We start from the raw sequence: 15425 nt of genomic DNA, 5'->3' as shown, positions 1-15425 counted from the left end.
AGGGGCTGAGGGAACTGGGCTTATTTAGTCTGGAGAAGAGGACTGTGAAATGGCAGCCTTCAACTACCTGAAGGGTGGTTCCAAAGAGGACGGAGCTGGACTCAGTGGTGGCAGATGACAGAACAAGGAGCAACGGTCTCAAGGTGCAGCAAGGGACGCTGAGGTTAGCTATCAGGAAAAACTTTCTTGAGGAGGGTATTAAAGCACTGTAACAGGCTGCCCGGAGAGGTGGTGAAAGCTCCATCCTTAGAGGTTTTTAAGACTTGGAGAGACAAAACTTGAGCTGGGAGGATACAGCTGAGGACAGTCCTGCTTCAAGCAGGAGGTTGGATTAGACGACTCCTCAGGTCCCTTCTAACCTTCATTTTCTCCGTTCTCTCCCCCAGCCCTCTGACTGCCCTTGAGCCAGTATGTGACAGGGGTGTAGGACGTAGCGGTGTTTGTCTAAGGACATAGGCAGACCAGCTTAAATCGGAAATCTTTTTATTTGACCAACTCACATAGTTGGCAAACTTCTTATTTTATGCAGATGCTTCCTCAGCCTGATGAAGGGCATCTAAACCCGAAAGCTGGCTAAGAAGTTTGCCAACTATGTGAGTTGGCCTAATAAAAGATCCCCGATTAACCCAAAGGGCCTGGCACGCCCCAAGATGTGGCACCTCCGCCTCCCTTTCTTTGAGGAGAGAAAATGGGACACTTGTGTCACCCCTGTGCAACATCCAGAAGTGATGCTTTATGCAGGGACAGCGAGGAAGATGATTAATACCGTACCAAAGAGAGGGTTAATATTAATAAAGTGTGTGCGTGTTAATATTAAGCGAGAGAGAGAGAGTGTGAGCGCACACCTAAACGGCTCCCCTGCTATGAAGGACCGGGTGGGAATGGGATGTGGCCCAGGGAGAGGTCAGCCGATGATGGGGGCCGCCGCCTGGAGAGGGTGGGAGGGGGCTCCCGCTCTTGGGCCGGGCCAGCCACTGGATCCGCTGCGGGCAACTCCCCCGCGTGTCAGTCCCCACCTCCTCGGGCACTTGGTACGTTCCCGCCGGAGCTCCCCGAGCATAAATAGGGGCGGCGGCCGCCGAGCGCAGCCTGGGAGCAGCAGGCGGCGCGCGGCGCGTGGGGAGCAGCGGCGGCGGCGGCGGCGGCAGCGGCGGCGGCGGCGGCGGCGGGTGGCGGCGATGGAGCAGACGCAGGTGTGGAAGGCGCGGAGCCTGGACGAGCTGGTCCAGATCCTGCACCGCCTCTTCGCCGGCGACGAGGTGAACGTGGAGGAGGTGCAGGCGCTGATGGAGTCCTACGAGAGCGACCCCGCCGACTGGGCCAGCTTCGCCCAGTTCGACCAGTTCAGGTGAGGGGGCCCGTCCGCGCCCGGGCGGAGTGCGACTGTCTGCCCCTGCTCCGCCCGCTCTCCATCGCCTGTGGGGCTGACCCGCCCGGTGCCGGTGTCCTGCAGACAAAGCGCAGCCGGGGGCTGTTGCAGGGCGGCGGCGGCGGCAGCTTTCCCCGTGCCTCCCCGGGGGGCGCTGCTGCTCCAGCGCTCCGCCGCTCCCCCCCTCCCTTCCCTTCCCCCCCCGCCTCGGGGGCTCCAGGCTGCCCCACCGCCGGCTGTGCAGAGGCAGAGAGAAGGAGGGGCTCCGGCAGCCAATCAGGGCGCTCCCCGAGCTACACCCCTGTCCGCTCGCCCAATCCGAGCCTAGCGCCCAGTTTGGGTGACAGCCGGGCCCGCCCTCCCGTCGCTTGCTTGGGGGCTGCGGCAGAGCCCGAGGCGGGTGTCACGTGCCTGCAGTGGTACCGGCTGCCTCCCCCTTCCCCCCCGCCCCCCCACGGGCCAAAAGTCCATCGATTATTTTTATCTGGACCCTTGTAGCCCCAATAAACTGGGCACATGACGCTCCTTACAGGAGGGAGGTGGAGGAACCCAGTGCCCGGGCTAGGGCTAGGTCCCTGCTCCCTCCGCTCCTCTCCTGCCGTTCCCCAGTGCACGGGAAGGCACCTCCCCCCGGGCTGTCAAAGATACAGCCCCCAACCCCTGGCCCTGGGTCTCAAGATGAGCCCCACGCAGTGCGTGTCGGACCCACCTCATGCCCACATGGAGCCATGTGCACCCGGCCAGTTTAGGAGTCCTGACCCAGGTCCAGTACCATAGTGATATGGCCAGTCCAGGACGCAAGCTGCTTTCAGCACCCTGCTGCGGCCCGTCTGGGACGCTGTGGGTCCCAGAGCAAGCACTAGATTTGGCATTCAGGGTTTGGAGTGTGTATCGGTGGTCCAGGGTGGCCTGTGGGGCTGACCCTTGGACCAGTCCCACACCACTCATCCAGCCCCTGTGACCAAATGAGTTTGGCACCTCTGACCTATGCTGTTGCACCGGATTCGCCATGGTTCTCAGCAGTGTCTGATATCGCTGCATGGGAGGAGAGCCACGTGTTGGAGACCAAGGACTGAGGCACAGAGATGTGGCCTGGCACTCAGCCCAGAATCAGTGCAGCTCCGTTGCAAGGTGCAGGAGTTCTACCTCCAGGCAGCGCTTCCTCTGCTGACTGCACCCTGCCTGCCCACAGGGGAGAGTGTGACTGAGGCAGATCTGCATTCTTGGGAGAGGTGGGCTGAAAGTTCCCAGCATAGAGGCACCCTATGCGATTTCACACAGGCTAGTTCTGTCGGAATCAGGAATTGTATCTAGAAATGCACCTAACGTGCAATCTAAAAACAGCTATTTTATTTTATTTTATTTTAGAATATCTGACTATCTTACCTTTTATTGAACCAACTATGTAGTTATCACCCTAAGAAATCTTTACATCTTGCAAAATTCCCACATCATGGCAACATTACTCTTACACTACCATGTAGATGTTCTGAATGTCAGTCACATGCTTTAAGCTCAAAGCCACCCTACCCAGTAATACACTGACTCTCAGGTTGTTTCAGCCCTTTAATACAAGTTCTTGTATTCACACAGATACAGGCACTTTCATATATTTGGTGACCAACGAGGTATGTGTACATAAATATACCCGTGTCTACCGTAGATTAGGGAAAACACAAAGGTTTTATTGGACCCTTGATTTTTTGTTTACTTGGTAACTGGATGTAGTGTCTTGTTGCCTGGCTGTGATAAGTAGCATCCTGCCCTTTCTTTTTTTTAATTCCTTTAATTCTTTCCTCTTAGTCTCTGTAGATGTTGTTGGAGTAGTGTTTTTTTGTTATACTCTTACTTAAGGGTAGGAAGTATAATATTAGTTAAGAATTTAAGTTGCTCTTTATTTATCTTTTTTTCTTTCTTGCCTCTGGTATCTTGTAATCCATTATTACAGCTGACTATTTTGTTTCAGCACTTTTATATTTTGTTCCTTTCTATTTTTCCCTTTATCAAGAAAACATTATCTTGGATCAGTTTTATTTTTTTTCACTTTGACTTTTTTTCGTTCAAAAGTCTTCATTTCTACAGTTCAGTCTTGTGTTCTGTTACAACACTCGTAACATAAGAAATCTGTATGATGACCTCCCTCTTGACCAGTCACTCATGCAGCACACAAATAACAGATTATGAAACATTTGGTCCAATATCAACATCATACAAGGGTAAGTTGTATCTATACAACAGAAGGTAAAAGTGCAATGAGAGAAAGTACAGGAACTAACTTTAGTGCAATGAAGGTAAAAGAAAATGTGATCAAATTAAAATAATTTGTTACACCGTCTTTCCTTGGAAAAATAAACCTAGCCATCTCATGGGGAAGATATGTAAAACAAAGAGCTAGTTAACATAAATAAAAAAACTCCTCCTCCTGTATGCCAGTGAAAATCTCCCACAATCTATCAGTGACTGAGAAAATGGTGTGTCACTTTGACTCTCATACTACTTGGTTACAGTTCCACAAGGACATAAGCATTTGCTTTGCATTGATGCTATGTAGTGTCAGTGAGATTAGCTGTGTGACCAAAGATACTTGTGTGCACTTGCAGGATTGGGCCTTCAGTTGCAAAGAGGGTGAAGAGCTTTATTATTTGTACTGCCATAGCTTCCAGCAGCCCAGGATCCCATTGTGCTGTACAAACACAGAACAAAAAGACAGTCCTTGCCTTAGAAAGGAAGATAATACACGCAGGGCAATAGTCAACCATTTGATATGTATAGATCAACACCAGAGCACAAGGAAACAGTCAACTGTGTAACTCTGGGTACAAGAGGTCCTGAGACTGGCAAATACCCTAGAATAACCTATTAGTTAATGTTTTTAAACGCTAAACTTCTTTATGCCTTTTTATTTTATCTTATTATGGGAAACATTTTTAGCATATTCCACCATACAGGACTTTGTTTTGGGAGCAAATGTTTGACAGACATAACTATGTAGGTATTTTATCAGTACAAAAATGTTATAAGTACAAACAGAACTTTCCACAAAATAGTAACCTTTACCGTTTATGGCAATCCCTACATTTAATTATTTTTTGTCCTCATGCAAAGGAGCTCTATTCAACAGAAAGGAAAGCCAGGAATCTCTGAAAATGAGCTGTAGAGGAATGTCACTCTTTATTTTCATTTCTTCATGGCAGTAATCTGTTTCTAATTATAAGCTTGCTGCTGGAGTGACTTCATTCAGCAACTATTTTGATATTATCCTTTCTTCAATCTCAGATCCAAATCCCACCGATGGATGTAAACCAAAAGCTGGGTGGGCGCTAAAATATGTGAATTTTGTCTCATTTTTTCCAATCAGAAAAAATACATGGGCAGAACCAATTAACATTTAGTTTCACTTTCTCTGAATACAGCTTTTCTTCCAAGGGAAACAGACCCTATATACTGTGATGTACCATACTTGTAGTCTTTACATTTTGTATGCAAATACATAATGTATGGTTTTATATGTTATGTGTATTTTAAAAATATACAATTTTTTTCCCTACTCCAGGTACACAAGAAATCTTGTAGATAAAGGAAATGGAAAGTTCAACTTGATGGTCTTATGCTGGGCTGAAGGGCATGGCAGGTTTGTATCCAAAGATCTCAATTTAAAGAGAGGAAAAAAAAGAAAGGCACAGTAGTTTTCAGTCGGTCCATTGTAAGATTGTGCCATTGTTGTATCATAAAAAAACAGGTAGAGGGCAAAATCCTGATCATCACAAACATTAATAGTGATAATGGATTGCTGTGTCAAAAAGATAATGAGAATATTATGATTTTAGGGCATTTTTGAAGTTTCTATCTTTTAGATTATTATTTTTTAAATGTACAGGATCCTGTAGTAAACCCCTCTTGTCTTTAAGGGGAATTCTGCCTGAATATGCCCTGGAGGATCAAGTCTGTACTGCAGAATAAATCTCATGTAGTTTTTCATTGCTCCATGTAATTTAGTCTGTTAGGCTAGATTAAGAAAATAGACTAGGGATAAGGAGGCTTAGAGTTTGGAGAGGGGTGGAATCCTTTTCCAGCTGTGCTGTTTGCTGCTTTCACAGCCATTTTGTGATATCTGCTTTTGCAGCTGCTGTGACCAGTCTGGGGAAATTGCCTAGTGGATCTGCAGTCATAGCCCTTACCTTAGTCACTGAAGCCCCTCCAGAGCCCTGAGACACAGGACCTTCCTCCATCTATTCCACACATTATTCCTCCTTTTGTAGAGCAAACCTTGATGGCGATATGACCTGTACAAGCCTGTGGTAGTAGGATCAGTCCCTCTCTCCTTCTTTCCCAGCACTGCTGGCTTAAAAAATGGCTTTAAGAGCCTGTGGGGGGAGAGGGGCTTGAGGGGGAAGGAGGTTTTTGTGGGGGCAAGGGTTTGGCTGCTGGTCATTGGTTCTGCACATAAGGAGAAAATTATCCATTTGTTGTAAATGTGCAAATGAACTAATATTGCTAGATACCAGTTGGGAAGATGCCATGCAGACTTCCCCAAATGGATGTAAAAGTACTGTCTAGACCTGCAGCCCACCAACTATGGTTACAGGGGTTTTCTTAGGTAGAGACTGTAATTTAAATCAAACTATGTTTGTGGCTTGGAGAAGCATTTGCTGGAGACTGGAATGATACCATAGTTTGTTTTCACTGTCTAAATAAGTAGGATCAAATTGTTACCAGGATTTAGTAGAGGAGATTGCTGAGGGAGTGACTACGTGGCATTCATGAGTTTTCCTATGCCAAAAAACAAGCCCTGCCCTGGGCTTCCTGCAAATCAAAAGCAGTACAATGTCTGTTCTTACCGGACAGCGCTTGTTATATATAAGTACTGAATGCCTCTGCATTAAACATTGTATATCAGGGTTCAAAACCCATCCATTTGTTGGGATGAGTAGGAAGCTTTCTCTTGGGAAGCCTGGGTCCTAAAGCCATTTGTTTTTACAGCAAGGAAGCTTTGATTTCTTTAATTAAATCACCTTTATTACCCTTTTGGCTACAAATATGGTATTCCAGAAGTATTTCTGAGTAAAGAGGTAAACAGTCCCAGCACCCCTGCTGATGCCCAGGTTCTCCTAAGTGAGTGAAATTAAGAGCTTGGTCTGGTCAGTTTTACTGATGCTGTTAGAACCACTGGGAAACAGTGAAACTTCCTTTCATCTGTGTACCTCATGCCTGTGACACCAGCTAAGAGGTCATGGAGATGGAGAAGAGCTAGGAAGCTCCTTCTCCTAGGGAGAGGTATGGATCTGCACATTCATTAGATTCCTGCTAGCCTGCAACTAGCTATGTCTGCTAGAACCCTCAGCACCCTCTTATTTCCCCATAGGCAGGCTTTCTTCCCTAGACTTTACCTCTTCTTAAGTATGCTTTCACTGATAGTTATCTGCTAAGTACTTCTGGGCCTGCTGTGAATTGCTAGATTATTGAAATAACTAATATATTAGCCTTAGCTGATTCACAGTAAATCGTTCTTTAAGATTTGTGGGGGTTTTGATAATGTGAGAAGTGTGCAAAACCAAGATCTCTTGTCCATAATATTATAATCCAGCATTTCCCAACGTTTTTCACCCCACAGCATACTTACCTAATAAAAAAGCACTACAGCACACCGGACTGGGGGGGCAGAGGGGGTGCGTGGTGCACAGCCAGCTAGACACCAACTGGGAGGAGTGCTGCGCAGCCAGCTGGATGGCATTTTGGGCTGGAGCCCTTCCCCCTGCCTGGCTGGAGCCACTTTCCCTGTCTGTCTGCATCCACAGCAGCAGCAGGTGGGGGGCATGACTCCAGCCAGGCAGGAGGCATGGCTTCAGCTCAAAATGCCGCAGCATACCTGGACATGCCTGACAGCACACCAGTGGGCCATGGCACACCAGTTGGGAAATTCGGTTATAATCTGCAGTTTAACAGGGTATTTGCTGTATTTCTAGCATGTGAAATTAAACATGTACATTACACTGAGCACCATTATTCTCTGTATATATAGCAGTATCCATGATCACACTGATTCACACTGCTTTATGAAGATCCTTCAGGGGAATCTAAAGGAGACTTTATTTGAATGGCCTGGGAAAAAAGGGACTGGCGAGATGACTAAGAAATCGGAACGAGTTCTGAGGGAAAATCAGTGTGCCTACATCAACGGTAAGATAGTTGAGTGCTTTACATACTACAGTTCTCTTGCTACAAATCAGTGATTCTAACTCAACAAAAGAGTTAATTCCTTTTGAAATCTGCCTAACTAGGTTGCTATATCACATTTAACTCTCTCACATATCAGCGTCTGTACATCCTGCTTGGGAAATAGTTATTTAAAGTCCCCTCATACCTGTGTTAATACTTAATCTAAAAGACCCTTCATTCATTTCAATTCATTTAAGGAGACTGGAGGAAAGGCCTGATCCTTTAAGCTCTTGAACAATTCTTTAATACTTTTTAGGAATCAGCCACAAATAAGTGTTAGGAAATGCATGTAAGCACACAACATAAAATAAAAGTACAGGTAAATCAATCAGTGAAAGCAAGAGAACACTAAGTTCATATAGAAATACTTAGTTGCATTTATGAATAGTCTTTGGCTTTGTTCTACAGTAGGAAGCTTAATCACTTACTAAGTCTACCAGCCAAGAGCAACTTGGGCAGAATTTAAGTGCTGAAGTACTTGCTGTGTACTTGCATGTTTCCCAGTGAAGTTCCTGCAACCCCTAAAATTCTGTAACTGCACATGCTAAGAGGCACCATCCTCTTGGGCTGAACTGTGTATCTTAGCACCCAGCTTATACCTGAGACTGGAAATCACAGAGAAGGCATCCCTCCAGCTAAGTACCTTGAGCAACCAAAAATGTTTAGAACATGCACATAGACAGGACTGAGTTTGGCACCGAACATAGCAGCTGTGACTTCCATTCGAAAAGAGGGGGTGCCAGGCTTACTGTATAATGACCCAGGTTCAGTGCCCTCTTCAGCCTAGGGGGTTTCCAACCATCATTTCCCACCTCCCTGGAGAGTGTCTAAACCACCACAATAGGGCCTTGGCTAGAATGGGGTGTTCTTCTCTCCTGTTGATGCAATGCAAAGGATTCAAAGTTCACAAAGCCAAAGAGAAACTAAGGGGAAGCATGACTCTGTAGGCCAATGAGGAAAGCCTGTGCCAAAGAGTCCTGGGTTCTGGCCTCTGTTTTGTGCATCTTCACTGGAAAATAGTGAGTAATCTCTAGGGCACAGACGATAACCCAAGACTTCTCCTTTTCAGGCAAATTACCAGTCATGGTCAACAGTCATGTTCCTCTTGTTCATTATCTGGCCCCAGGAATCTTGAATTCTTGGCTGAAAAGTGTCACAGATCTGACAGGAGCGGTGGAGAGTTTCCCCACCCTCACCTGGTCCTTAGTCTGGTGGTTTTATGAAATGAGAGAGGTGGATGTGTGGGCCATATATACAAAAAGGAATTTCAGCATCTAACTCAGGTTTGCAAATTTCCCCTCGGGAGCTGGACACACGGCAATTATGCATAAGTGTTGCCAAGACTCAGTCTTGATATACCTGAGTCCTTTTGTGGACTTGACCCTTAGATGCCTAACTCCCTTGAAATCAGGTGGGGGTTATTTTCATAAATGCCTTTGAGGACCTGGGCCACAAAAGAGAATGATGGGAATAGCAATCTGGTCAATTGTTTAGGTTCCTTTTTCTCGACAACAGGAAGTTTTTGTCAGAAACAATCACACTTTTTTATGGGTGTATGATCTTGAATGCCAACTGCTTATCTTTCTTTTTTTAAACAACCAAATTGCTTCAGACATGACTTACAGTTCTCTGACATGCACCTGCATTTTTTCTGATTTTTTTGTTTGTTTGTTTTGGCAGGGGGGTTGCTTTAAAAGTTGTAAGTTAAAGAAAGCATAATATTATGAATTCATAATGTATTATATTGCTCTTTAACAAGGCCATCACATCTTTGTTTCTATTTGAATATTTGCATACTATAATTTAAGCAGTACTGGCACAGAGAAGTGACTTGGCTGTTTCTTCACTTTGCTATTATGGTGTTATAAACCCACATGAGTAAGTCTGTTTGATATGAATGTGAATTTAGGGATTTTTTTTCTTATGTAAATATAATAAATTGCATTGATGCTACAGTCAGTATTTGAAAGGTACCAAAGCTGGGAAAGCTCCCGTGTTTTCCCTAGTAACTGAGACTTGACTGCATGACACAATTAAAGCCTGACTGTCACACATGTACTTGCTATGCATTTGCTGTGGGAACCATTAACTTAAAATCATGGACTATTTACAACCTTTACCTTCATATTGAATCAAAATGAGGGGAATTTTGTAGGTTTAATTTTCATACATTGTGTACCTTGTAACACCTCAGTTTTCTGCCCCCTTAGCCCCAGAATGTGGTCCCATTATCTCGTTAATAGCCACTCAACAGACGGTGCCTTGTTTTATTATCTGTTCAATTATATTTGCTATTTGAACTAAGTTTGAATGCATGCCACACACTGGTAATTTGTCACTTTAATCAAAAGGCCAGACAAATGAAGAGACTGTTCTATTCTATATTGGAAACAGCATTTTGAAGATAGATGACTGCAGAAGAAAACAACTGTCTCCTTGCCCATGAGTCTACGCTCAAAATACAAGTAGCCCAGTCTTAGTGTGACTGATGTCCTTGTTATCAGGGTGAAAACTATTGCTACAAAATCCTCTCCCCTTCTGAAATGTCTTGTTTTTGATTCTTTGGAAAAACAAGCCTTTCAGCTTCTTCAAAGTACCAGTGTCTCCTAGGAAAGAAAATAACCTTGAATTTATCTGGGGACAGCAGCCAATAACTTACTGACAGTGTGTTCTTCCTTAAGCGATCATAGATTGCTGTTGGCCTGTGTTCTGTAGTAGGTAACAAATGAGTCATGTGAAAAGTCAAAGGAAGCAAAGCCCTCTGAAATCCCAAGAGTTAGTAATCTGTTGTAGAGAATAAAAAACAAATTCCCTCCACTGTTACAAATTTGGCCCTTAAGCGCAGGTGTATTTTATTCATCACTTTCAGTACTAATGGCACTTCTCCAAATAGTGATAAGATTTTTATTAGATCCGCATGCTAATGTAACCCTTTCTTTCATGTCTTTGCTTGTCTAGACTCCATTGGCCTGCACCGTGTGGAAAACACAAGCCACACAGAATCTGCTGTTAGTTTGCATTTGTACAGCCCACCCTTTGACTGCTGCAACACCTTTGATCAGAGAACTGGGCATAAGCACAAAGTCAAAATGACATTCTATAGCCAGTTTGGAGAAAGGACTCCCTGTGTAAGTAAAGCAAAACTCACACCCTGCCTTAACTTTGTGTTCAACTCCTTCTCTGTTCCCAGAGGAAGCAGAAGAGCCCAGTATTGTATACCAAACCTTGGCTCTGGTGAGCAGTTCAGCACAAGCTGGAATTCCAGCAGTCAAACAGTCCCTGTTTATAGAGCATCTGGTTATCTTTAGATTAAGGTTGAACCATTTTAAAAGGGAGCTCAGTATTGGGCAATGTAAAGTCAACATCTCCCATATCAGTGTTGGCCAACCTGTGGCACATGTGCTACGAATGGCATGGGCAGTCACGGTGTGGCACACAGCAGACTGAGAAGGGGACAGGCAGCACAGTGACAGATAGGGCAGGGATCAGAAAACAGAGCAGTAGACTGGACAGGGAGAACAGGGTAGGGATCAGAAAGCAGAGCAGTCAATCAGATGGGGGAGGGGGTCTTGGAGTGGCACTCAGGGAGGGTGTGGAGCTAACTTGCGGCATGCCTGCCAAAAAGCTTGTCCCCCATTCCCCATATGCTGACTTTTAAAATCCTACTGTAGTTACATTTCCACCCTTTCTTTTCTCCTTCAAAGTATTATACAAATATCTCATTCAGCATCCCTAGGGAAGAGGCAAGCATTATCTCTAGTTTACAGATAAGGAAACTAATGCAGAGAGACTGCACTTCATTAGAGGTGAGACTGGATTTTGGCTGCACCAGGCTCTTTTCACCCATCTTTTCTTTTTCCCTCCCTTCACATGGGTCCAATCCTACAAAGTGCTGTAAAGCCTTTTTTTTGATAACAAAAAGGGTCAAGGCTGCTCTGCAGTTTATTGGGATACACACTGCTTTCATGCAGAGGGAACAATTAATCAGAACCTTGGTGTTGGTAAAGCATCTTCAGGCAGTAAACAGATGAAGAAAACTATCTCTCTTATGGAAAATGTCACATAATTAGATTACTTCTTAGCCAACTTTTAAAAGTAATTTCTCTGCCTCAGCACTTTGGCTGAGTAGTTTTGCATTTCAAGTGAAAGTTGTTTTCCTCCATATAATTTATTGGCACCAAAATCCAGTAAAGTTCTCTGACTTCTTGAAACAGGATCTTTGAAAACAGAAGTGCTTTCTCCTCAGAGAAGCAGTAAGCCAGCTGCCCATTGTTCACGTTAAGACATAACTTGGACAGTGGGACTGGAATGTAACAAACCAGGGTGGCAAACAAACCCTGAGGCATTGTACCAGTTTATCAGCACAGTGTTAAGTCAAAGTTTAACTCTGCTTGGAAAAGTTTGTGTCAGGACTGCAAATGGAGTTAACAGAGTTCCCTTTGGAGTGCTCTAGTATGTCTGGCTTAGAAAAGTTGGCCATTGTTTGGCACTCGTTTGGGTCAGCCATGGGCTCAGTTTAGGAGTGCAGAAACTCCTCACTTCCCATCAGAACCTGTGGGAATTGATTGCTTAATGCCTTGCAGAATCAAGCCCTCAGTGAGGCTAAGGCCTTAAATAATAGGCAGACTCATCTAGAGCAGCAGACACAATGTAAACTGTTTTTCTGTACTTTTCTCACATAAAAGCAGTAGCAACTTTGTTAAATTGTGGGGGCCTCCCAAACGTCCCTCAAATCTGAGTTTGTGTCTTACAGAAAAATTAAAGTCTAGTGAAGAAAATAATGGTGACCTCCGTGGTGGTATGAAAATGAGAATTCAAGACTTTTGATGCTTGAGTTTTCTTTTGTTTTAAATAGCTTTACCTGATGTGAATAGGTGCCTGTGTGTGTAAGTAAGATAACAAGTGAATTGCTTGGAAAATAGTTACACTAATCTAGGATATTTACCCCCTCTTGCTGCATGAACAACTGGTGGCACTTTTACTTAGGTGGGAAGTTCAGCATGATTTAGGAATGGGCAAGATCTGTATCGGTGGGGGCTCTACACTAAACTTCTATAACTGCGGCTAGGTAACAGATGAAGGCTGGATGTGGCTTTGACCATTCAACTATCTGAAATGTCCAAAAGGTTAAAAAAAAAAAAAAAAGTGGTTTCAGTGATGGTTTCTGGAAAGCTCACTGGAACTGAAGCTGCCTTCTGCTGTTTACCACATCCTAAAAGAATACAGGGAGGAAAGTCTATATAGCACACTAAATATGAAAACTATATACTTTCTTTTGGATTTTATTTTAAGAGAAACTAAATCTGTGCTAATATGTGCTAGTAAACTTTTGGTGTGCCCCTTTTTTATTTAAAAAATACTTTTTCATTAAATATATATTTATGGTTTAGTTGAGGAACCTGGCATCTGATCATGGTAGAAATTTATTTTAACTAACTGACTGCTTATGCAGGCATTGTACATGTGTCCGGTTTTACTTATCTAATATTGAACAACAGGATTACCATGTCTATTGTTAACTTACTGGTGACTTGGTTCAGAAAAGTCTCTTACGTGCTTAGCTAAAGTATGCTATATGGATATAGGTGGCACCATGTGAGCACCAGTCTGGCATGATGTTATGGAAAACTTGCACACAAAGAAAAATAGAATTAATTTGATCAGATCCTTCTGAGATGTGTCACATATCATAAGGTTTTGCTTCTAGGAGTTCCTATGCAATATATTTAAATGATTCCTCTCCTTCCCTGTTAGCAAATTGAGCTACTAGTTTTGCTGACAGAATCAAACTCGGCTCAATATGTATGAAAGGAGAGGTGCCATAGGGCTCTGGCCTGGGACTTTGGAGAACTTGAGACCAGTTTCCTGTCCTGCCAAGGATTTGCCCAGAGTTGCACAGGAAGTCTCTTGTGTCCATATTTTCTTTGATTTCAGTGTGAGTTAGACATCTAAACAATGAGGACTTAGTCTCTCTGTTCTCTACTTGTAAAATGAAAATACTTTCCTACCATGCAAAGAATTTTGTGAAGAGAAATACATTAGAGACTGAGGGGCTGTATCTTAATGGGGACAACATAAGGGCCTTAAGCAGAGATAGAGTAAGAGTTTACTGCGAAGTCTGTTTTTAAAAAAATGAATTTCTCCTCTTTCTTTTAGGCAACAGCAGTGTCTCAAGAAAACAACTGAGAAGTGCCAGGAAGCATTTGTGCAAGACCTGCTGAATGTTCAGTCAAGGACAGAAGAATTGTATAGCTGATGCCCATAGCCAGCTATATTTGAATAATATGTACATAGAACATAGGGCAGCTTCTAGACAACGTGTAGTTATCTTGGATGAATGATGATTATGGGACATGAAGTTGCCTAGTGCTATAAACTACTTCAGAGGTCAGAGGCCTTTTCTTAGACTATTGAAAAGTCAGAATTGAATAGTTTATTCAAGCCTCCTTAAAATTCTACTTTTTTGATACTGTACTGGAATATCAGTAATAGGGTTTTGAAATGCCATTTGACTGTACCTAATAGGCCTACCTGTACGTATGCTCTCAATGTAATTAGTAATGATGTAAACTTATACCTTCCAGTCACTATACACTTGTATCCATTGATAGTGTACTCAGTGCTGTTAGAAGCAGGGTTTTATTTTATTAAACCTTTTAGGGTCGAACACTCTAGAATATTTTGATAGTTGTGTGCAGTTTTTTTTTGTTTTTTTTTTTACAATCGCATTTGTGGGATTTCTTTTTAAATAGGAGCAATTATATGCTTCAGGGACAATGGAGTTTGAAAAGTGAACTGATTTGGGCAAAGGTCTGGGTTTTTAACAGGACTAATTATGTTTAACATGGCCAACTGCCAGTTTTCAGAGAACTCTTTACAGTTGCTGAATTCCTTCCAGGTAGCCTGAATAAAATTGGAGTTGAGCACAAATTTCAAAATGTGTAGCCTCTCTTTCATGGTAACTAAAATATAGGTGCGATAAGTTTCACTGATTACTGCCATCTTCTCTCATAAACATCTCAAATCTTACCATGCTCTACAAGGTAATTTCAAAAGGCCAAGGCATTTGAAATGTACAATGAAATCCTAACCTTAGTTAAGGTGATATGGATTTAGTCATTGATTTCACTGAAATCAAGGTTTTATTTGTAAGATGCAGCCACAATGATGAACGACACATGCCCCTGGCGGCTGGGTAGGCCCGGCTGCGCTGGCGATGGCGGAAGTGCAGAGCTCCTGCAGATGCCACCGGTGCTGTCGGTGTGGGGGGAGGGTGGCGAGTGCTGACCACGGATTGGTGACCACCCGCAGGTGCCACTGGCAGTGTTGGTAGTCGCAATCACGGACAAACCACAGACGACGGTGGCAGGGTGGCAAGTGGCAACTGCCTGTAGGTGCCACCAACAGTGTCGGTGGTGCCTTTTTGTAGGGCGTGCACATGCACCTACCATGCATTGCCCCTGGCTATAATCAACAGATTTATTTGTGAATCTCAATTATAATTCAAACAGAAATTTACCAAGAACTAATGAGGTTAATTTTCTTTTAGTTCCCATAAGGCACCACATCCATTTGTCTAAATGTAAGAAAGTTAGATGCACAGGTTGAAAATAGAAAATGAGACTGCCTATAGAACCTGCTGAATATTTCACACTCTTCTTACATGACTGCTACCTACACCAAGCAGCAACAGAAAGTCTGAATAGTGCTTTCTTTCTAATGAGTTGCAGATCCTCTCATCCTTAGCTATAGCACTACAGAAATTTTTGACCTCAGTAATAACCACTTACATTATATCTTGTAATATATTTACACACTGCTTAAGTGTTGGGATATTTTT

At 43.7% G+C, this 15425-nt stretch overlaps 1 protein-coding gene across 1 annotated transcript; it reads left to right on the top strand.

The window, feature by feature from the left end:
* Nucleotides 1-1033: 1033 nt before the first annotated feature.
* Nucleotides 1034-14515, top strand: CDO1 (cysteine dioxygenase type 1). Its single transcript, XM_090038413.1, has 5 exons — nucleotides 1034-1348; nucleotides 4923-5000; nucleotides 7389-7546; nucleotides 10544-10713; nucleotides 13742-14515. Exons 1-5 carry the CDS (start codon nucleotides 1179-1181, stop codon nucleotides 13769-13771), a joined length of 606 nt encoding a protein of 201 aa, XP_089894539.1. The 5' UTR covers nucleotides 1034-1178; the 3' UTR covers nucleotides 13772-14515.
* The last annotated feature ends 910 nt before the right edge of the window (nucleotides 14516-15425 follow it).

The sequence above is a fragment of the Crocodylus siamensis genome, chromosome 3, assembly GCF_052110815.1.
Source record: "Crocodylus siamensis isolate JL-2025a chromosome 3, ASM5211081v1, whole genome shotgun sequence".
Lineage (NCBI taxonomy): Eukaryota > Metazoa > Chordata > Crocodylia > Crocodylidae > Crocodylus > Crocodylus siamensis.
Note: the sequence above shows the minus strand (reverse complement) of the source record. Positions and strands in the feature narration are given on the sequence as shown.